The following is a 21430-nucleotide window of genomic DNA, read 5'->3' as shown; positions in this document are numbered from 1 at the left end:
GCATTTTCTTTATGAAAATGTTAAGTGGCTCATGATGTAGGGCTATATAATACCGGAAAACTCAATACCAGAAATGTGTCCCTGTGCTCAGGCAGAACCGCATCCCTGAGTGTAGTCAGTGTGGCTGTGCCACCCACCATACCTGTTGACCTTGAAATGTGTTCCTGGGTGGGTCCCAGATGCATGGTCACAGGGATAGTGACCTGTCACCCTGACAAGTTGTTTGGTGGAAGAACTGCTTTTCTGGCCTGTTCATCATAGAACTTAGGGCCAGAGGACACTTTATAGGGGCTCTGGCCCCTCTCCTGGGTTGCACCAATGGAGTAACAGAGGCCCAGAGGGAGGGAGGGAAGTCTCATGGGGCCCACTCGCCTCCCAGCAATTTCCTCCCTTGTTGGGACCTCAGATGTGCTGTTGAGACCTCCATGGGCCCAGGAGGTGGTGGTGGTCGTGGCTGCCACCCACTCACCCTGGATGTCTTCGGGCTCGCAGAAGCACTTCTCCTCCTCAGGGAAGCAGTTGCAGGTACCATAGCCAGCTTTAATCCCCCGGGGCTCCCCGGGCTCATGCCCGCCGACAATGCTGCCCCCTGAGGGCAGACATAGCCCACTCAGCCCCCTGGGGTGTCTGACCACCCCAGGCCCCCATATTTCGAGGGCACTGTCCCAAGGAGCCCCCCTCCCCAACTGGTGTTGCAAGCATAGGCCCAGGGAGGCCAGGCGCCCAGCAGCTTGGCTCAGCCGGGCAGGGTTCGGTCACAGTGCCTTTCTGAAGCCATGGGTGAAGCCAGGCCCCCTCCTAACATTTCATCTGAACAAAGGACTCTGCCTCCAAAACTGGAGCCTGGTGGCCTGACCAGCACATTGCAGGGTCCCTTGTCTAGCTCAGGGCCACACTTTCCCTGTCAGTGTCCCTATTGACCATTCTCTGCTTCTGAAATCTGTGTGTGCCAATTTCTGGGGCCTCAGCAGGGACCTGGACAGTCTGTGTGTCCCTGCCTCCCCCCGTCCCTGACCCTCCCTGCTCCCTCCCCATGGCCAGGGTGACGCTGAAATGCACAAGAGGCTCAGCTTGATGCATAAAACTGACAGCCCTGGCAACTCTGGCTGAAGTGCATGTGGGATCCAGGTTTCCCCTACTATCTCCTACCTGTTCCCATGCCCTCATTAAACCCTGCTTACGGAGGCAGTCCTGGGGGCAAATGTTGATGTCTTGGGTCTCCACGACATCGCAGTGGCCATCGGGGCAAGTCTTGGTGCTGGGAGAGCAGGTGGAGAAATTCCTGGTGATCCCTGCACAGGACACACAGCAGGCTGTCACCCACGTGGGAGCCCCGCCACATGCCCCCACCACCTCCTAGGCCGATCCTGCCCCTCTAGGGAGGAGCAAATGGAGCCCTGAGCAGGGAAACACCACACACAGAGCCTTGTCAGCGGAAGCATCCTGGGGAGCCACAGCTTATGGGAGAGGAGGTATGGGGGGTTCCTCACACAGGTGGCCCTTACAGCAAAGAGGCCAGGACCCTCTCAGGGCTGCACAGTGAGGGCCCCTCATGGTGGTGGGCACACCCAGGCTGGCCTCTGGCTGATGCAGACAATGAGTCCCCTGCCCACACCACATCCCCTGGACGAGGACTTCCCAGAAAAGGCCATTCTGTCCCCAGCACATCCCAACTTTGGTTCAGACCTTCCCAAGTCCAGAGTGACTCCAGCCTGGGGACCATTTGCTGTATTCACAAGCCCTCTCCCCAGCCCTGCACTGCTGCCCACTATGCTGGCATCGTGAGCCACGTGGGGGATGAGGTGCCAGAAGCAGACCTGGAGCAGGGAGAGCCACCCCAGGCTGGCAGGGCCCCAGGACCCCGTTTCTACCGGTGCCGTTGCCCCTGCAGGCATCCCTCGGGCGTTTCCAGGACCTACCTTTGCCATCTCCTTGCCTCCACTCACATCTGCCCGTTGGGGAGCCCAGGCCGCCACACTCCTCACACTCTGGCCGTCTCTTGCTGACTGCACAGGACAGGGGGCAGCCCGCCTCCTCGGCCACATCTGCAGGTGGCAGACAAGCAGGGTCACAGGGGGCTGGCCTGGGTCCAGCGCCCAGCCAGTGCCCAAGGACAGGGAACAGTACCAGCTGAGCTGCCTCACAGATGGAGCCCAAGGGGACTGGAGTGGCAGACCCAGGGCAGCAAAGCCAGTGCCAGGAGCACAGAGCACAGGGCAGGGTACAGGACATCATGGTCACAAAGCGGGGGTCACCTGGGCTGGGGTAAGTACAGGAGGAAGGATGTGAGGGCAGCCAGATTCGGCCAACGATGCTGAGGACGCCCTGTGGGACCTGCATTTCAGATACACAATGAATGGCATGAATGGCAGCTGCTCAGCATGTTCCTAAGAGGGCATGGATGGGCCTGGAGGTGTGTCTTTCGAGAAGCTGCAAAGGTTGCACAGAACACACCTATACCAAAAAACTGCCTGTTGTTTACCTAAAATTCAAATTTAACCAAGGTCCTGTATGTTATCTGGAAGGGACAACCATTTATTGCTGGGTCACTCACGGTAAAGCTGGTCCATGCCTTCCCCACTCCCCAGCTAAGCCTTGCAGCTGTACTGTTTTTTTCAAAGGGCAGCAGGCCCAGGCTCCGGAAGCCCCCAGGTCCCCAACCCATTCCTTCCTGGAGCAGGCACTCACACAACCCCTCCACCGTGACAAGCAGCTGGGCCTGGGCCTGCCTGGAGGTCTGATGGTTGGTGGCCACCACCATGTAGTGAAGCTCAGCACACTTGGGCCGTCGCAGGGCCTTGGTGTCGTTCACAAACAGGATCCCCGAGGTGTCCTCGGCCGAGGTGACCACCCCTAGTGTGCTGCAGTTGGCGCCGGAGGAATGCAGCTCGTACTGGACATTGATGCCACTGAACGCCTGGCAGTTTTCCACACAGACTTTCCCGATCTAGGGGGGCACAGGGGAACACCTTAACCAGGCCGCTGGACCGGCCTGCAGTGGCCTGAGGGTAGAGGTTCCCACACAGCCTGAGTTCTGGAACAGCCCCCAACTGAACCTGGAGACAGCAGCCCCGCTGAGCGCCCTGTCCTCCATCCCCTCAGAGCCTGCAGACCCACCTACCTGCCCCGGCCCTGCCCTGCCCAGCTCCACTCAGGCCACATGTTACCAGCTGCCTCTGTTCCTGGGAGCCGGAGGTCAAAGCAACCCAGGGCCTCGAGGTTCAGTTTGGGGGCAGGAAAAGCCCCAGGCAGGCCCTGACTTAACCCTTTACTCCCCTTTTCTCCCTCACTCAGACACCAAGGCCACCAGAATGTCTCCCACGCTCCTCCCCAGCTGCCCCAGCAGTGCTCTGGGGACCCCTTACTCCTCCCTCAGTGCACAGGGTTTAGAGGTCCACCCTGCCCTGGTGTCCCCTGGTCAGAGCACTGAACCCCAGCCACAACACTCGGGAGCATGGTTGCCCCAGCCCATGCAGGACCAAGGGGCCTCCCTGGGACTTTGACTAGAGTCCCTGGGAAAGAGGCGCCTCTTCTCCTGGGGATGCCAGGCCCTGGAGCCAGGACCAAGGGGCCTCCCTGGGACTTTGACCAGAGCCCCTGGGAAAGAGGGGCCTCTCCTGGGGATGCCAGGTCCTGGAGCCAGGCAGCTGAATTCTTTCAGCCTCATGGCAACTCTTGCAGTTGCTTGAAACCAAAAGTTCCACAGATGGTGAGACAGGGGCCAGCCAGAGTAGGGCCGGGCTCTCCCAGGCCCATGTGACCACAGCAAAAACCAGCTTCCTGGGCCTCCTCACTTCCCCCTACAAAGCCCACTTCCAAATTCTCTTGTGACTCTCCAAATTGTCCAGGGTTGCTGTCCCTAATTCACAGCTTTACAAACTGGGGAGAGGGGTGAGACCACAGTGAGGCTGAGGCTGGACTGGGATTCAGGCCCTCGTTCTTGAGCCTGACAGAGGGCAGGTGACTCACCTCCAGCAATGCCTGCTCCTGCCCCGCCCCCTGTGAGACCCCCAGGTCCCTCTGCCTTGTCGCCCCTCCGTCTCTGATCCCTCTCCCATTAAAGGCCATGTGGGTGGTCGGGGAGCTTGGATATGTCCAAGGGTGGGCTCCCTTGTGGGCTGGACACAGGTGGCTGACAGGAGCTGATGTGGGCACAGAACCACCTGAAAGAACTGGCCAATGGCCCTCTGAAGAGGAGGCGCTGCGGGCTGCTCTGCGAGGGAGAGCAGCATGTGAGACCATGCGTGCTGCAGTTTCAAGTCAACTTAATAAGTGCTTACGAGAAACATCCCAGAAAGAACGCCATGACGTGCAACACTGGCACCTGCAGGCAGAAGGGATCACACCTCATGCCTCATCTTCTTTAATGAGTATTTATTACTTTTATGTTTTCTCTTTCTAATCATTATTTTCCAAAGACAAATATAAATGTACGCTTTTTAGCAAACCTAGTTACAAAAGGTAAAAAGTGGAAGCGTTTTCTGCCTCCCCCTGAGGGCATGACTGTGGACAGCACTGTGATCTCTGCACACTTGCAGATCCCCGTCAGGAAAGATCTGCTTTTGCACAAAGGGAGTCACGTGGGGACCAACATCTCTGCAAGCCACTCTCACTTACCAATTTACCAGGAAGATTTTTCCAAGTCACCATATATGTAGATTTACCCAGCATTGCTCTTGCATTTTTGAAAAAACATTTTAAAGATACCAAGAATGGAAAGGGGGAAAAAAGAGAGGCCCAAGGAGCCCCTAGCCCCCCCACTGTGAGCGCTCCCAGGCCTCTTCTGTGCACCCAGCTGTACCTCCTGGCCCTGGGTTCAGGACTCCACCCAGTCTACTCTGTGCTGGTTGGGCCAAGAGTCAGTGTCACCTGCCTCCCTGTGCCCCCATGTCCCTTGGCCCTTCAATCTTCCCCAGACGGGCAGTGGGTGTGGGCTCACCTGGGCAAATCGACGAGCCCTCCTGCTCACAGAGAGGGAGTAGCTACTGGGCAGGTGCAGGCTGACCGGCAGCACCGACACGTTGAAGTGGAGCAAGAGGACGCCCGCTCCTGGGCCCTGGAAGTCCGAGTCATTGACCAGCACAGCCAGCTGCATGGTGCGGTTCTCCGAGATGGAGAGGTTCCGATTGAGAACCAGCCCTGCAGGTGGGGGCACAACAATGACCACCGAGCTGCTCTGGCTGCTTCCTCATATGTAGCACGCCTCTTCCCAGACACAGCCCTGCACACACACTGGTGCAAACATGCACTTTCACACGTACAGTGCCATGCGACCGGCCTGGGGGCTGGTCCTAAGTTAGCACCAATGTTCAAATGTTGGGATTTGCTGAACTGAAAGTCCAGGGAACCCTTCTCAGTTTGAGGCAGCCTGTGTGTGTGTGTGTGCATGTGCACGCACTCTATGAGGTGTCTGTGTGTATGATATGCTTGTGTGGTATGCGTGTATGTGGTATGTGTAAGTGTGTAGTATGCATGTGTGTGGTATCTGTACATAGGGTATTTGTGCCTGTATGTATGGGGTGTTTGTGTATCGAGTTGTAAACTAAAATTAAAATCTTAAGTCTCCAGACCAACTGAATAGATCCCCTCTTGGCCAAGAGGACACCAGAAAAACCTTAAAAACAGAATTCTGGGCCACGACAGGAAGGCAGGGTGGACTTGCCTTATTAGGCCCTCTTCCTGCTGGAGTTTGGACACAACTGACCGTCATTAACATTAAAACAGAGATCATAAGACTGACAGAACAGACTCTTGTGGCAGTAAGATACCAAATTATAAATAGGACCTAAGGCCATGCCAGGCAAGGGTTAAGTAACACCCTACAAACCATAACATTGGTTTTCTTTTTTGAGACAGAGTCTTGCTCTGTTGCATCTCATTGCAGCCTCAACCGCCCAGGCTCCAGCCATCCTCCCACCTCAGCCTCCCAGGTTCCTGGAATCTAGGCGTGTGCTACCACGCCTAGTTAATTTTTCGTATTTTTTTGTAGAGACAGGGTTTCACCATGTTGCCCAGGCTGGTCTTGAACTCCTGGACTCAAACAATCCATCCGCTTCAGTCTCCCTGAAGTGCTGGGATTATAGGTGTGAGCCACTATGCCTGGCCCATAAAATCTTGTTAAAAACCTTTTTTTTTTTTTATTACCCAGGTATAATGCGGTTTACTTTCCATCCTGACCCTGTATAGCATCACGCGACACATAGCAGGCCTCCTTAACATTCCTTTGTACTGACCTGAAGTCTTTAGGCAAAGCTTAACTCTTTCAACCAACTGTAAATTAAAGAATCTCTGCATGTACCTCTAACCTGTAAGCCCCTGCTTTAAGATACCCTGCATTTTGGGGCCAAACCAATGCATACCTTCCAAGTGTTGATTTATGTCCTTGGTTATAACTCCTGTCTCCCTAAAATGTATAAAAGCAAACTGTAACCCCACCACCTTGGACCTGGGGACCACTTACTCAAGGTTTCTTGGGTTTGTGTTTTCTCCAGGCTGTGGTCACTCATCCTGGCTCAGAATAAACCTCTTTAAAATGTTTTACAGAGTTTCGTTTTTTGGGGGTAACAGGGTGTGTGTATGTGTGTGTGTGTGTGTGTGTGTGTGTGACATGGGGGCTTAAAGGTCTGCATTACCAAGGCCCTGGGAAGAACATGCTAGAGCCCTCCAAACAGCTTCCCCAGAGCATGGGAGAACTCCCCTCCACTGCAGGAGCCTCCAGCAGACCCAATGACCCTGCAGGCCAAGCCTTGGAAGTCATGCCGTCCGTGTACCTGCCGCGTGCTGCCGCTCTAGTTCTCATGCGGTGGAAACAATGATGGGAGGGGCACTCTGGCAGACAGGGTGTTCAGTGCCAGGGCAAGGAGGCTGTCTCCCTTCTGACAGGTGGGGCCTCCATAGGCTTGGTGAGGTGGGGAGGACTGAGGAATGAACAAGACCAGGCCAGGCAGAAAGGGGCGAAGGACCCATGGCCCGGGGTTCCCCCAGACACAGACCCCAAATGCAGGTGGTTTATCTGGAAGGCGATCCCAGGAGAAATCAGCAGGAGGTGGGGGAGGGAGGCAGGAAGCAAGGCCTCAGCTGAAAGGTGCCCTGCAAGCAGGTGAGCATGGTGGCACATGTCAGGAGTCAGGCAGGACAATGGGCTCAGAAGCCCTGACCTGGCTCAGGGCTGCTTCTGTATACCAGACTGTTTAGCAGAGAGCTGATAAGGCTGGAGCAATAATCCCTAAGCATTTGAGATACCTTAGGGGCAATGATGGAGTGCCAGGGGCGGGAGGAAAGCCTCAGGTGACATGTATGTTTGCAATCAGTGGTGAGCCCTGGCGGGGTTAGCATGGGGGTGTGGTAGGGCCCTGCCAGGGTCGGCCATGGTGCAGCTCAGGGAGAGAGGACCCATGGTGAAAGCCCTGCTGGTGGCTGGAGGGCAGGCCTGGCAGAGACACAGGAAGTGCTTCGAAGAGGGTGGAGGGGAAGTGGCTTGGGCCACAGAGGGCCATGCCAGGTGTGCATGTGTGTGGGGTGCTGCTTGCCCATGAAGAACGAGCCCTTCATTTCCTGGGGGCCCAGCCAGGCCATGCCACCAGCCCCTCTTACTATAGTCATGTACGGTCGCCCGCACGAAGCTGCCGTTGGCCTGGACTGAGGTCTCGTTGGGCCAGTGCTCCACCCGGAAGGTCTGCTGGGTCCAGGTGTCCCCGGGGAGCAGCGTGCTTGTGTACCGCCTCACCAGCTCCCCTGACGCAGGTACCACGTCTGCATCGAAGACACGCAGAGTGGCCACTACAGTGTCCTGCAGGATGCAGAGGGCGTTGGTCAGTGCAGGTGAAAGTGGCCCCTCAGACCCCCCAAAACCAGAGACCTCAGGATGCTGCACGTCCCACGCAGCCCACAGGTGGACCAGGTGTGCGTTGTCAGAGCCAGGTATGGGGACTGTCTGACCTAGATTCAAGTTCCCACGGGGTCACTGGCCAGCCTGGCCCAGTCACCTTCCTTGAGCCACTGACCCTCTGTGTAACAGGTGCAATGTAGACCTCTTATAGGGAGAATTACAGCTGATGCCCAGGCACCCTGCTGGCAGGTCCCATCAAGGTCCCTAGAGAGCAGAATGAGCACCTCCACTCTCCCCTGAGGAAGCTGGGCCCTACAGGGTGAAGGTCAGGTCAAGGTCACACAGGAACAGATGGCAGAGCCGAGATCCGAGGCCAGGTGTACATCAAAGCACTCTGCTCGAAGCATCCTCCTCCCCCAGGCTGGAGGGGGTTGTGAGGAAAGCCGCGGGGCACCTGGGATGGCTCTGCGCACCAGGCCTCTGCTGTCACCCCTAGGCGGCCCAGGGAGGCCCACACAGCCTTTACTCACAAGGTGTACTTTCGGTCAGACCTCCTTTCCCTGCCAAACCTGCACGTGGTGTGCCCAGAGAAGCGGCACAAGGTAACGCACTACCTCAGTCTCCACGCCCACTCTCCCACGGCCCCGGCGGAGTGGGCCGGTTGCAGGAAGGCCTGAGGCTCAGCAGGTGGCGGTGGCGCTCCATCAGCGCGAACCGGAGAAGGGCGGGGCGGGGCCGGGCCGGCGGCGATCCGCCTTCCTGTCCCTTTCCAATCCCCGGCACCGCTCCTGGTCACTCAATGGCCCTCCCATTGGGGGCTGACTGCTGGTGGGAGGGAGTGCCCTCCCGGCAGATGCTCCCCGCCCGGGCAGCGCGCCGCGCCCGCCTGCAGCGGCACAAGTGTGCCCCAGACGCGAGCCCTCGGGCCTCATCCTGGTCAGTCCCAGACTGGGCACCCAGGGTTCCCAGCCTCCCAAGGCAAGACCCCGCTGGGTGCTGACAGGACTCCCCCTTCTCCTCCCCCTAGGACAGAGGGGGCCGACGGAGACGAAGGACAAATGAACGCGTGAATGGTCGGCCACATGATTGGGTGGCTACACGGACACTAAACTGACAGAGAAACGAACTGCGGCGGGAGACAGACACTGGGTAGACCACAGCACGCGCGAACAAGCACCTCCTTCCGCTTGAACTCCACCACGGCGCTGGCGGTGTCGACGCCCGCGGGGAATGTGGGCGCCGAGTCGTCCTCGTCGTACACGGTCACCGGGAAGGGCACCATTACCACCTCCTCGCGCGCGCCAGCGTGCACGGTGCACACGGCCACCAGCTCGTACTTCTCCCGCTGCTCGCGGTCCAGGGCCCAGCGCGTGCTCACCTCCAGGCTGTCCGGGGCGCAGCGGAAGGGCAGACCCTCACCTGCGCACCAAGCAGACAGGGGCCCCGCGTGATCGCCAGCCGGGACCGGGCCAGCCGCCTTTCTCGGGAAGGGGGCTCTGCGGTCAGAGCGGGGCGCACACCGCACGCCAGCCGAGGACCCAGGCCTCCCCTCCTCCGCTCCACAGGTGAGCGCAGCACTCCGAACACGAGTTTGCGCTTACGTCCTGCTGCAGCTGCGTCCTCACTCATGCTGGTGGGGAAGAGCGGGGACCAGCACCCTGAGCAACCGGTAGGGACTGGGACACCCCTCCGTCCACCCGGCCTCGATCGGAAGTGACCTTGTGTGGGGAAGGGTGGCTCCGGGTCAGATCAAGCTGCACTGCGGCCCTAGAGAGCCAGCTACTGGCCTTGGCTGCTTTTTTTTTTTTTTTTTTTTTTTTTTTTTTTTTTTCTGACGGAGTCTCGTTCTGTTGCCCAGGCGGGAGTGCAGTGGCGCCATCTCGGCTCACTGCAATCTCTGCCTCCCGGGTTCAGGCGATTCTCCTGCCTCAGCCTCCCGAGTAGCTGGGACTACAGGCGCCCGCCACCACGCCCAGCTAATTTTTGTATTTTTAGTAGAGACGGGGTTTCACCATATTGGTGACCTTGGCTGCTTTTTAAAAAATGTTAGTGTTTTTTTTTTTCAATTATGTATATGTTCATTTTAGAGAACGTGAGAAATAAAGCCACGATTCTACCACTTGAAAACAAACACGGTGGACATCTGGGGTATGATGTGACATTAATGCATAATGATTTCTGACCGCCTAGTGTGCATCGCCACTCTACAACTCCTTGTCCAGTGCGTCGCCAGGCTGATCATCCTCTGAAGGCCGGATGTTGAGGCAAAAGCGCATGCTCCGTGCCCTGCACGGCAGCTCGCGCTCAACATCGCCCCTGAAGCAGGGCCAGGAACCACAACACACTCTTCAGTGAGCCTGCCCTCGATCTGTCCTCCAGAAATAATCCAGAAAAGGGGGCATGCTGAAGGCGGAAGGTCACCGCTGAAGACTCCACAGCCAACCCCAAGGAGGAGGGGGCAACTCCACAAGCCTCCCAGGCAGAACCATGCCTTGCGCATGAATTACACATGTGGGAAATGCTTATCATATAATGCTTTCCTCTGTCAAGTGTGATTACAAAAAGAACACTACTAAACTAAATTTAATGACATAATTTTTAGTGGAAAAGGGCGGCATGCAAAAAACCAAGAGTGATGGCTTTTCTTCCTTTACTGAGATTTTTACTATTCTTGCCATGTTTGTGTGATATAGTGTGAATGGAGGACACACTTACCAGGGGTGCAGCCTGTGACCTGGTTGAGCCCCACTTCCTGACTTTCAGATGGTCAAATGGGGCCTCCCTGCACTGGGTCAGCTGCCTTCTCCCCTCTCCGCTGGGATCCAGCTCATCCCACCCCCTGACTGGCGGCAGCTGCCTGCTTCTTGCCATGCCTCAGCTTACACCCGCATCGCGGCATCACAGCCCACATCCTCCTGTTCAGAGGTTTCTCCTGTAGCCTTCTGATTGTCACCCAGCTTCACCCCTGAATCTTCCCACCCCAAACCATTCCTAACACAGCAGTCTGGCTAATCCTTTTAAAACTAAGACAGGTCCTGCCAGCACTCCGTCCCTCCAAAGTCTTCCATAGCTCCCCATGTTCCTCTGGAGAAAGCCCTGAAAGCGCTCCCAGACCTGCCCCCTGCCCCAGAACTATTCTGCCCTATCGGCCTCAGCTCTTCCCTGTAGCTCAGTGCACTCCAGGCACACGAGGGTCACACTGTAGTGCCCTCCAAGGGGCTAGGCCTGCCTACCCGGCACCCTCCCACCTTTGCTCTGCTAGCCCCCACCCCAACCACCCAATTTACGATGGAGGAATGGAGGTCTCCTCCTCTGTTCCCCTCCTCCTCAGCGTTTCCCTCTTCCCAGTTTCCTAGTTTCTGGAAGCTAGCTCCTTCCAGAAGCCACCCGATTTCCTTGGCATGCTCAGACGCTCTGTCTGCCCCACAAGAATGAAAGCTGCAGGCAGGCAAGATTCCAACCTGTTGTGTTCATTGTTATATCGTTAGCTCCTAGAACAGTACCTGGCCCCTGGCAGGCATGCAAGAGGTACTTCTGGAATGTTGAATGAACTGATGGCATGGAGGTGAAGAATAAACCAGATGGCCTGTGTCAAGGGCTCGCAGAGCAAGCCCAGCAGTAGCAGGCACTGTGGGGTGGCCCCACAAGGTCGGCACTCACCCTCCAGGAGCCTGTAGGCCACGCTGATGTTGGGGCACAAGAACTGCACAGGCAGCAGGCGGAACTGGTGGAAGGTGCCTGGGGGTCGGTTCTCCCGAATGCGGAAGGAGGGCCTTGTCTCTGGGAAGCAGAGCTCCCGGGGCTTGAGGGAGGTGCAAGCTGGAAAGGAGGTGTTGAAGAAGGAGAAGTACACGCGGGCACAGCCTGGCCACTGGCACTCGCCCTCACGAAGGGATGTGGGTGACAGGAAGACCTTGAGGTAGACGGTGAGCAGGGGGAAGCCGCGGTCTGCAGAGAGAAGTCAGGTCTGTGAGGGCGTCGGCCACACCTGCCAGGCAGTTGGGAATGGGGAGGAGGCAGGAGCTCCAGGGCTGGTGTAAACCCTGGTCCCCACCAAGGTCCACAAAGCGCAGCCTGGTGTTCCAGCTCTGCCTGCCACCTCGTTACCTCTGCTGCACGGCCCTGCAGCCCAGAGTACCAGTGCCCCACAGGCCTAGCTCTCATCATTCAGTTTTCAGCTTAAAGGCCCCTTCCTCAGGGAGGTGCGCTGAGCACTGGGTCTAAGGCTCCCCAACTCTGACGCTGGCAACTTCTCCAGTAAGGGGTGACCAGTGCCCCCCCTCCACATCCTCCCCAGGAGGTTTGGAGTGGCCACAGACATACTTCCCCAATGCCTAGAGGGGGGCATTTCCGGCAAGTTCCATCACCCATGTGTCACAGCCATTTCAGCTGGGCTGCGAGGGCTTTCCCAGCCTCCATCTCAGCCCTAGGTGGGCGGCTGCTCCTCAGAGCTGCTCTTCCCATATACTCTGGCATTCTCTTTACTTTTTGCTAGCCTGTAGCCTGTGCCTCATTGCTCCAATCCCCTGTTGTAGTTAATTCTTTACATAAACTTTCCCTGTTAAATTACCCTGTGGTTTCTTCCTTAACAGGAACTGGCTGTGCATGAAGCCTCTCCCCACCTTGGAGGGCTTAGGCCTCCTAGGAAATGCAGGCCCAGGGCAAATTCCATGCTGGCCCCCTCCCAGGGACTCCCGTTCCTCAAGCTCCACCCTGGGGGAGCAGGATGAAGAGGGCAGCAACTAAGTGCATGGAACCACGACCTATCTCAGATGCCGCCTCCTCTAGGAACTGCCTGGGCTGCGCTGGAGGGAGCTGCTCACCCAAGCCCCCTCCCTCCCCTGCACCCTGGTTGTCCCTGGAAGACAGATCAGTCACTCTGCCTGGGTAGGGCAGGGATGCCTGCTCTGCATTCACAGCCCGAGGCTTGCCTCTCCCCAGCAGACAGGGCTCAGGGTAGTTGTGAGGGCTGTGAGAGTCGTGGCCCTGGAGGGGTGCTGGGGATGGGAACTACCAGGTGACTGTTCCCTGTCACAGGGGCTCTGCTTCCCCCCCACACCCCTCCCATTACCAATGTCACATGTGGCCATGACTCCGGCTCTGACTGCTCCTCTTTCCTCCCTGGACACCTGGGACAGGCCCAAGTCCCTGCCAGGTACAAGGGCAGCCAGCTGCCGATAAGAAGTCAGGCTTTCCTTGGGAACTGCCGCTTCTCCAGAGAGTTGCAGGTCATTTGCTAAATCAAAACCTTGGGATTTTTCCAGTCCCACTCACTCCCTCTCTCGAAACCTCCTAATCCTTTTTAGCCCCACTGGAAGAGGGATTCCGGTCTGGCAGAAGAGTGTACCCAGATGATTCCCGTGTGTCTCCAAACTCCTACAGCCTCAGGCAGCCCTGAAGCTTGTCCTGGCTTCTCTCCAGGCTGGACACAGAGGCAGGCCAGCCTCACCTAACCCCTGACACTTTCCACAGCAGGGGTGGTGGGGAAGCCACCCCGAGCCTCAGTGCCAGTGGCTGTGATGAGGGCGGCTTGAGGAAGGGGTGGGGTGGGGCACAGGGGTAGGTGTTGGGGCGGCTCCCTTACTGCGGCCACTGAGCTTCTCCCAGGAGCTGCGGTCCAGGCTCCGATTAAGGTAGAGGAGGCCGGTGTCCTCCTGGATGCAGATCCAGTTGTTCTCATGCAGCCGTGTGCGGTACGTGCCATAGAGGTGCTGGCCCAGGCGGAAGCTGGGCACCTCCTCAGGGGCGTCCCGCAGGGCGTGAACGTACAGCAAGGGCGTGCCAGCCGGCTGGTCCACATACAGCTTCTCCCAGTAAGCATCCCTTGAGAAGTAGAGGCCCAATGCCACTGTGGGAAGTAGGGAAGTGAGTGAGGGATGGTGAGGATAAGGCTTCTTCAAGGACACACACACACACACACAAAATCATTAACTTAAAATTCTGATCTTAGCAGGAGTTTTTCATCTCTGTTCCTGATAACATGAACACTCAATTATTTGTATAGTTACACACGGGCTAGAAAAAAACTGCTTTAAAATAGAAAAAGAGAAGGAAACAGGGGAGGCAGTATCCTCAATGACAAGCCTATTCTCAATCGTCCAAGCCGGAAGGGCGCCCGAACCATACAGACTTCTCAACAGATCACCCAGAGCCAGAGTGTTCAAGGGCAGGTGACACTGCCAGCCACGCCGGGCGGGCAACAGTTGCCAACAAATGAAGAAAGCACTTTATAGGAAAGTCGTAAGTCTTTATCTAAACATACGCCTACCATATGACCCTGCAATTCCACTCCATTCATTCAAGAAAAATGAAAACATGTCTATCAAATGCCATAGTTGGAACTGGAAGGATGATTCATAGAAGCCAAGAGCCTAGAGGCCCTTCAGCAGGTGGATGGACAGGCAGACCATGGTCCAGCCACGCCACAGAATCCTGCCCAGCAATGAAAAAGGATGAACTATGGATACACACGAACACCTGGATGGGTCACACACACACACACTATGCCAAGGTGAGGAAGCCAGGCAGAGGAGAGCACACATGGCACGATTCTGGATGGATATTAGGCAATGGATCAGACTGGCTGCCTGTGGCGGGCAGGGGTGTGGGGGAGGTGGACAGATTGGGAAGGGCCACAGGGCACTTTCTGGAGAAGGTCCTATATCCGAGAGGGGTGCAGATCACACGGGTATATTCATTAGTCTGCATTGTACAGCTAAGGTCCGTGCATCTTATCTATGTAGTATTTATTCATTTCTTTTTGATATGGAGTTTTGCTCTTATTGCCCAGGCTGGCATCTTATCTACGTAATTTTTAATATTTATTTATTTATTTATTTATTTATTTTTGATATGGAGTTTTGCTCTTGTTGCCCAGGCTAGAATGCAATGGCGCGATCTCGGCTCATCACAACCTCCACCTCCCAGGTTCAAGCGATTCTCTTGCCTCAGCCTCCCGAGTAGCTGGGATTACAGGCATGCACCACCATGTCTGGCTAATTTTGTATTTTCTTAGTAGAGATGGGGTTTCTTCATGTTGGTCAGGCTGGTCTCGAACTCTCGACCTCAGGTGATCCACCCACTTTGGCCTCCCAAAGTGCTGGGATTACAAGTGTGAGCCACCGCGCCTGGCCTATCTATATAATTTTTACCTAAATAACTGAAAAACGAATGAATCACTGAGGGCGCTGTGGACAGAGGTGTAGCTTCCTCGGAGAAGGCAGGATGCTGGCCTCGGCTGTGGCCGGGTGAGCCCAAGCAGGAGTGCAGTGCATTACACTGCTGACTGTGTGTGGCCAACATTCCCCACAGTAGAAAGCTTTTAAAATAGTATTTGGAACTCATGTACATTGTTGGTGAGAATGGAAAATAATATACAGTTATGTCATTAAAAGCAAGAAGGTAGTTCCCAAAAACTTAAAAATTGAATTACCATATGATCCAGAAATCCCACTTCTGGGTACATATGCAAAAGAATTGAAAGCCAGGTCTCAAAGAGATATTTACACACCCATGTTCACAACAGCACTATTCAAGATAGACAAAAGGTGGAAGCAACCCCAGTGGCCATCGATGGATGAATGGATGAACAAAACATGGTCTACACATACAATGGAATATTCAGTCTTAGAAAGTAGGCAAATCTGGCTGGGCGCAGTGGCTCACGCCTGTAGTCCTAATACTTTGGGAGGCTGAGGTGGGTGGATCAGTTGAGGTCAGGAGTTCAAGACCAGCCTGGTCAACATGGTGAAACCCCCGTCTCTACTAAAAATACAAAGATTAGCTAGGCGCGATGGCGGGCATCTATAATCTCAGCTACTTGAGAGGCTAAGCCAGGAGAATGGCTTGAACCTGCAAGGCAGAGGTTGCAGTGAGCCGAGATTGTGCCACTGCACTCCACCCTGGACAACAGAGCAAGACCTGTCTCAGAGAAAAAAAGAAAAAAGGAGGGAAATCCTGACACAGGCTATTAACATTGATAACCCTTGAGCACATTATGCTAAGTGAAATAAGCCCATTGCAAAAGGATGAACACTGCATGATTCTACTTATGTAAGATCCCTAGAGTAGTCAAATTCACAGACACAGAACATAGGATGGTGATTGCTAGGGCTTGGGGGAGACAGGATGGGGACTTAGTGTTTGATAGGGGCAGAGATTAAGTTTGGGATGATGAAAAGTTCAGGGACGGTGGTGATGTCCCTGAAATGTATACTTAAAAATAGCTACATTGTAAATCTTATTTTTGTGTATACTTTTCCACAATAAAAAGTAGTATGAATTTTTTAAAAGATGGATAAATCGGCAAAAAATGCTTAAAATCCATTAAGAACCTGCAAATAGACTCTAGAATGCCCAAACAATACCAACATCCAAAGCAGACATTAGGAATACTGCACTTGTATGTAATCGATCTCTCTTTTCTATCAGTTTGCTCCCACCCAGACAGTTGCTGCTTGAGGTCACTGAGGGGTCTGGAGGGCGGGGTCTGCAGCAGCAGTTGAGAATACCCCCGGGGGCCACCGGGCTCCTCCGGGACACATCTGGGTTTGGGAAACAATCAAATGCCAAGTGGACCCTGGAAGAGAACAGGTGAGACGTCTGGAGTCCCACAGTGGGAAAACAACAGGAGAAGGGTTCTCTTGAAGTGCTCACTGCACATCAGGAACATTGCTCCCATGACAGTGCCCTCGGGGTGGGAGGGGTGCTGCATTTCTGGTGACAAAGAGGGTGAGAGATAGTAACTCACAGTGGCCTCACAGGGTGAGGAGGGTCCAAATGCCCTGGCCCCTGATGAGCCCCCTCCCAAGTCCATGTGGTGTCGTATGTCTGGGCTATCCACGCAGGCGGCGGGGTCCGTGTTCTTTCCCCAGAGGGGATGCTAGGGACCTGACTGAGCTCAGGTGGTCTAGTTTTCTCTGGGACACACACCTCTGGTCCTGGTCTTCCCAATAAGAACCATTTGCCCTTGGGCGGCCGTGCGGTGGCTCTGGTGATGCCCAGGCTGCAGAAGAGTGGGCGGGGCCCTGACACCCCATCTGCGGCAGGAGCAGTTCCAGTCTGGGAATCCTGCAGGTGCTCCTCTGGGGCCTCCATGATGTGCAAGCACCTTCAGTGGTCCAGGGACTAGACATAAGACAGGTCTGGGCTTCCCAAAGCCCCCACCACAAGACCACATGTGCAGGGGAGAACGGGCCTTTCTGCTCCCATCTGGCAGAGCCCACCCCTACAGGATCGTGGGGGGCCCCATCCCAATTGGTCTCCCTGCTGCCAAAAGGGATTTGTGGGTCAGGCAATGATTGCGAGCAGAAACAGACTTAAATGCACTTAAAATGCCTCGCCTCCCAGGTGGTCTCTACAGCTGGGCACAGCTGTCTTAATGTTCCTGCTTGTCACAAACACTTCTAGATGGAAAAACACATGATCCAAGGTGGGAGAATGAAGGAGGTGAGTGCAGGGCCGGCCTCAGCGGTGTGCAGGGCCGGCCTCAGCGGAGTGCAGCCTGGGCAGTCCCAGTGGGCTGTGCTCAGAGGTCTCATGCTTGGTTTAACGCTCTTTGCTACAGTCTTGAAATTCTTCGTAATTCTAGAACAAGGGGCCCACAAACGATGCAGCCAATCGTGGTGGGTCAGCCACGGGGGAGAGCCGGGGAAGAGCTGCTGGCATCAGGCACCACCGGGCTGTGTAGACTCTGCAGAGCACTGGCCTCCTCTGGGCCTCAGTTTCCCCAGCTTCGAAGTGGGGAAGGCATGCTAAGGAGAGGAGGAACAGCCAGTGCAGGTGCAGGCAGGTGTGCACCTCTGCCCAGGGTTGTATCATCATGAGCCTCTCATTGCAGACTCAGCCACTGGGTACAGATCCCTTCACTGCCCATTTCACAGATAAGAACAGTGAGGCTGGGTGGCGAGAAGCCTGACCAAGTTAAACAGCTGGACACGCTGTGAGGCTGTGTGTCTTGGGGGTTAGAATAACAGCTGAGAAAGGGATGGTGGAAGTCAGGCTCCAGCAGGTGCTGAGCCTGCCAGGAGGCCCAGGGCCCTGCTGGCTGGCTTCCCATCCTGCTGCTGCCTTTCTGCCTAGAAGGGCTGACTGGCCTGTGGGTTGAGACCCACCTCTGGTAAGAGCCACTCCTGGCACCATGGGAAGGTCACCAGCAGGACTTGCAAAGCTTTTCCCACCCCATGCCTTCAGGGCCCAAATGCCACGTGGTAACAGAATCCTCCCCCACACCTAGCACACAGGTGTCTGCCTGGACAGCTTTGGTTGCCAGGGCTGGGCCCACCCTGTACTTCTGCAGCACAGCAGTGGCCTGGCACACACCACACCCACCGACGGTGCAAATGGCAGTGTTGCTTGTCTGAGAAACCAACAGGATTCCCACATCAACCCTCAATGACTACCCCACCGTGGTTCTGGTTCCTCAGGCTGGCTGTACCCTGGCACCATGCAGGATGGGGTGAGCGAAGGTCCTGCTTGCTCACAGCACACCTGCCAAAGACCTAAGTTGCTGCTCACATTCAGAGAGACCTCAGGAACCTTCAAGGCCTGTGTAGTGTGTGTCATGAGTGTGTGTATATGTGTGCATGCACAGGGTATGCAGGAGACAGGAAAAGAGATGGAGGCACGCCCACCCAAGACCCCATCTGCTCCAACCCTGCCCACCTCAGCCAGAAAGACTCGGCCCTAGTGTTTGACAGAGTAAAGTGCTAGACTGTTTCCAATGATCCACACTTGGCTGGACTGTTTAATTTATTCATCTTTGGATGCAGAGGGGACCAGTCCCAAGCCCCTTCGTCCCACAGGTGTGCACGCACACACCTTGTCAGTCCATACACTGTCCAGGTGTGCATGTTCTCCAGGAGGGCCTGGAGCAGGCTACTTTGCAGGCAGCACAAGGCAAAGCTTTATTGGTGGAGGGCTTTGGAGGGATGCTGAGGACAGGCCAGGGCTTGCTCCTGTCTCCGGTTGTTATACCTGCCTTTTCTGAGTCCTGCTGCCCAGCAGCCCATGAGACAGGGTGTGCTCCACCCCAGTGCATGCAATCCCTCGGCACTGATGCAGCCCACACCTGAGCCTAGCCATCAGCTTCCTGCAGCCCTCAGCCTCAGTTCCCATGCCCTGAGGATAGTTCCTGCCAGACCTGAGCCTGCACAGCAGCCCCAGTCGGGGATCCAGCTCCTCCCTCAGGCTCTGACCCCAGCTGGGAAGGGGGTTCCTTCCCTGGTGCTCACCTGCAGTCGAGGGTGCCCCACAGAGCTCTCCCCATCCCTACTCGTCCCTCTTTCATCAAAGTTTAGTGCCTCTCATGTTACTGCTCCTGTCTCAGGGGCCACGTGGGGCTGTCTCCTGGTCAGACTCGGGCGGACACACTGCACACATGCATTCCTTCTCTCACACACACTCATTCTTTCGGATGCATACCATTACACACCACAGGGGCACACAGTTACACACTTGTTCTTCCATATGCTCACACATTCTCGCACTGCCAATCTGGCTCTAACAAGCACATGCATTCGCTCATACTGGTGCCCACCCACTTTCACACACAAGCACACACATTTTCCTGCACCCTAGGTGCACACATACTAAGCATGGCCTGGCCCTGTCTGTGGAGGCGGGGGCTCACCAGCTCTCCACAGGGTCCTGGCTGTGGCCCTTGGTCTCCCACTCCCCCACTCGTGACCAGCAGCTCTGATGGGGCATTGTAAGGTCACCCTCACCATGGCATGGTGACCCTGCCACAGAAACACAAATGGAGCTCCAGATGATGAAAAACTTCCCTAGGATGGCAGCACAAGGGCTGAAATTTGGGACTTCCGAAAAAGAAAACAATAACAACAACGATAAGATCCAAAAACTGCATGAATTAGAAGCAGCACAGGGCGTGTGTGTACAGCAGGCCCTTCCTGCAGAACCCCTCATGCGACACCAGCCCCACGCCTGCCCTTGATGGGTGGCAGACGATGCAGATGACAGCTTTATTATGGCCCAGCAGAATCTCCTTAAGAGACGATTTCCTAATGCAATCATCTTCCTGGGAATGGGAAACAGGCCCCAGGGCTCCTCCCTGGGGGCTGGGGGCGGTCCCTGCCTCCCCAGGCCAGCTGTCCCTATGGGGGTTCCTCCAGCCCCATGCTGAGCACTGTTATCCTCTCAGGATGTGACCTGTTACCTACCCCCACCTCCCCCACCGCTCCTCTCCCACTTCCCACTCATGTTTTCTCTTACTGTAGTCAAATATTTGACATGTACAACGAATACATTTCACAGAACATTTATGCTGAACAAACACTCAGGAGCCCGTGGCCCTGCTGAACTGGATGCCTGGCCACATGCTGCCCTCCCGCCTCCCCATCTGCCACTGAGTCCACCCCCACCAGCAGGAGCCCACGCCTGTCCTTTCTCTTGCCTCATTTTTTGACGTCATTCATGGAAGGCCCATTTTTGCTGGGTGGAGAATTCCATGTGGACAGCTATTTTCCTCCGCTCTACATAAGGTCTGGCTCCCGTCTTTCAGCCTCACTGCTGCTGCTGAGGGCCCATGCTCAAGCCGGCCCCTCCTGGGTAACCCACTTTCTCCCAGCTGCTCCCAGGACCTCCTCTGTCTTTGGTGTTGTCCAGCATCGCTGGGATGCTAACGAGGCTGGTTTCCGCCTCTGCACCCTGTCCTCCAGATGGTGGCAGCGGCTCACTCACCAGCCATATCCAGGCCCTGGGCTGTTAATCCCGTCTCTATGCTGGTGTGCGGTGTGCTGATCAGCAGCCTGGGCATCTTCATGCCTTGCTCCCTCCACTGCTTTGCCTCAGTTTGGCCCCTCCTCACCCCAAATTGTCCCCAACTCTTCCCCATCTCATCATGGCATGGCCCCACCTCACTGCTCAGGTCACACACCTTAGTCCCCAGAGTCCTTTCTCTTTTACCCCTCACCCCACCTCCCGAGTCCCTTCTGCCACCCCCATTCAACTCTGGACCACACATTGGGCATCACAGGCAACTTCGCACAGAGCAGCCAGGGTCCATTGAATCATGGCACCCTCTGTGGAGCCCTGTGTTAACTGTCCGCTGCTTGCAGAATAAAACATAGCTCCTCATCAGGGCTCCCAGGGCCCCCTCTACCCTCCAGCTCACTTCCTCCTCACTCTTACAGGGTGCCCACCTTCCTGCCACATCTGCCAACTCACTTTCTGTGAGCTGAATGAATAAACTGATGAACCAATGAATGAATCAATGAATCAACGAGCCAGTACAATGGTTTCATAAACAGGAGTGTGAAAGGACTGGGCACATTTGGGAAATGGTCAGAATTCGGGGACGGGAAGAGGGTAAGGGGACGGGGAGATACTGTGACATGGTCTCACGGGCACTGGAGCCACGGGCAGGCTGTCAGTGGCAGAACAGGGCTGTGTGGATGCACCCTGTGCACATGTGCAGTGCCCACTAGTGCACCAGCAGCCCTGTGGGGCCAGTCACTGTGCTGAGCAAACAAAGCCTGAGGCTGAAAACAAAACCACTCCTTTTCAGCTCAGGAAATGATCTATAGGTGCCTGAGGAGCCCTGGGCACCGGAGCGGCTCTCCAGACTCGCTCGGGTAGGACCAC

The 21430-nt window shown here is 55.7% G+C and overlaps 1 protein-coding gene across 3 annotated transcripts in view; it reads right to left on the bottom strand.

The window, feature by feature from the left end:
* LOC105486614 (ret proto-oncogene) overlaps positions 1 to 21430 on the bottom strand; it is a 52953-nt gene that overhangs the window by 16114 nt on the left and 15409 nt on the right. For all 3 annotated transcript variants that reach the window (XM_011749542.2, XM_071070054.1, XM_071070053.1), the window contains exons 2-10: positions 13413 to 13676; positions 11489 to 11776; positions 9006 to 9247; positions 7594 to 7789; positions 4940 to 5139; positions 2689 to 2947; positions 1920 to 2045; positions 1182 to 1292; positions 470 to 589 (exon numbers count right to left, since the gene is read on the bottom strand). In XM_011749542.2, the coding sequence (XP_011747844.1) occupies positions 470 to 589; positions 1182 to 1292; positions 1920 to 2045; positions 2689 to 2947; positions 4940 to 5139; positions 7594 to 7789; positions 9006 to 9247; positions 11489 to 11776; positions 13413 to 13676 (1806 nt within the window). The remainder of the gene's footprint in view (positions 1 to 469; positions 590 to 1181; positions 1293 to 1919; positions 2046 to 2688; positions 2948 to 4939; positions 5140 to 7593; positions 7790 to 9005; positions 9248 to 11488; positions 11777 to 13412; positions 13677 to 21430) is intronic.

This window comes from Macaca nemestrina, chromosome 9, assembly GCF_043159975.1.
Source record: "Macaca nemestrina isolate mMacNem1 chromosome 9, mMacNem.hap1, whole genome shotgun sequence".
In the NCBI taxonomy this organism is placed as follows: domain Eukaryota; kingdom Metazoa; phylum Chordata; class Mammalia; order Primates; family Cercopithecidae; genus Macaca; species Macaca nemestrina.
This window is presented reverse-complemented; position numbering and strand designations above follow the sequence as displayed.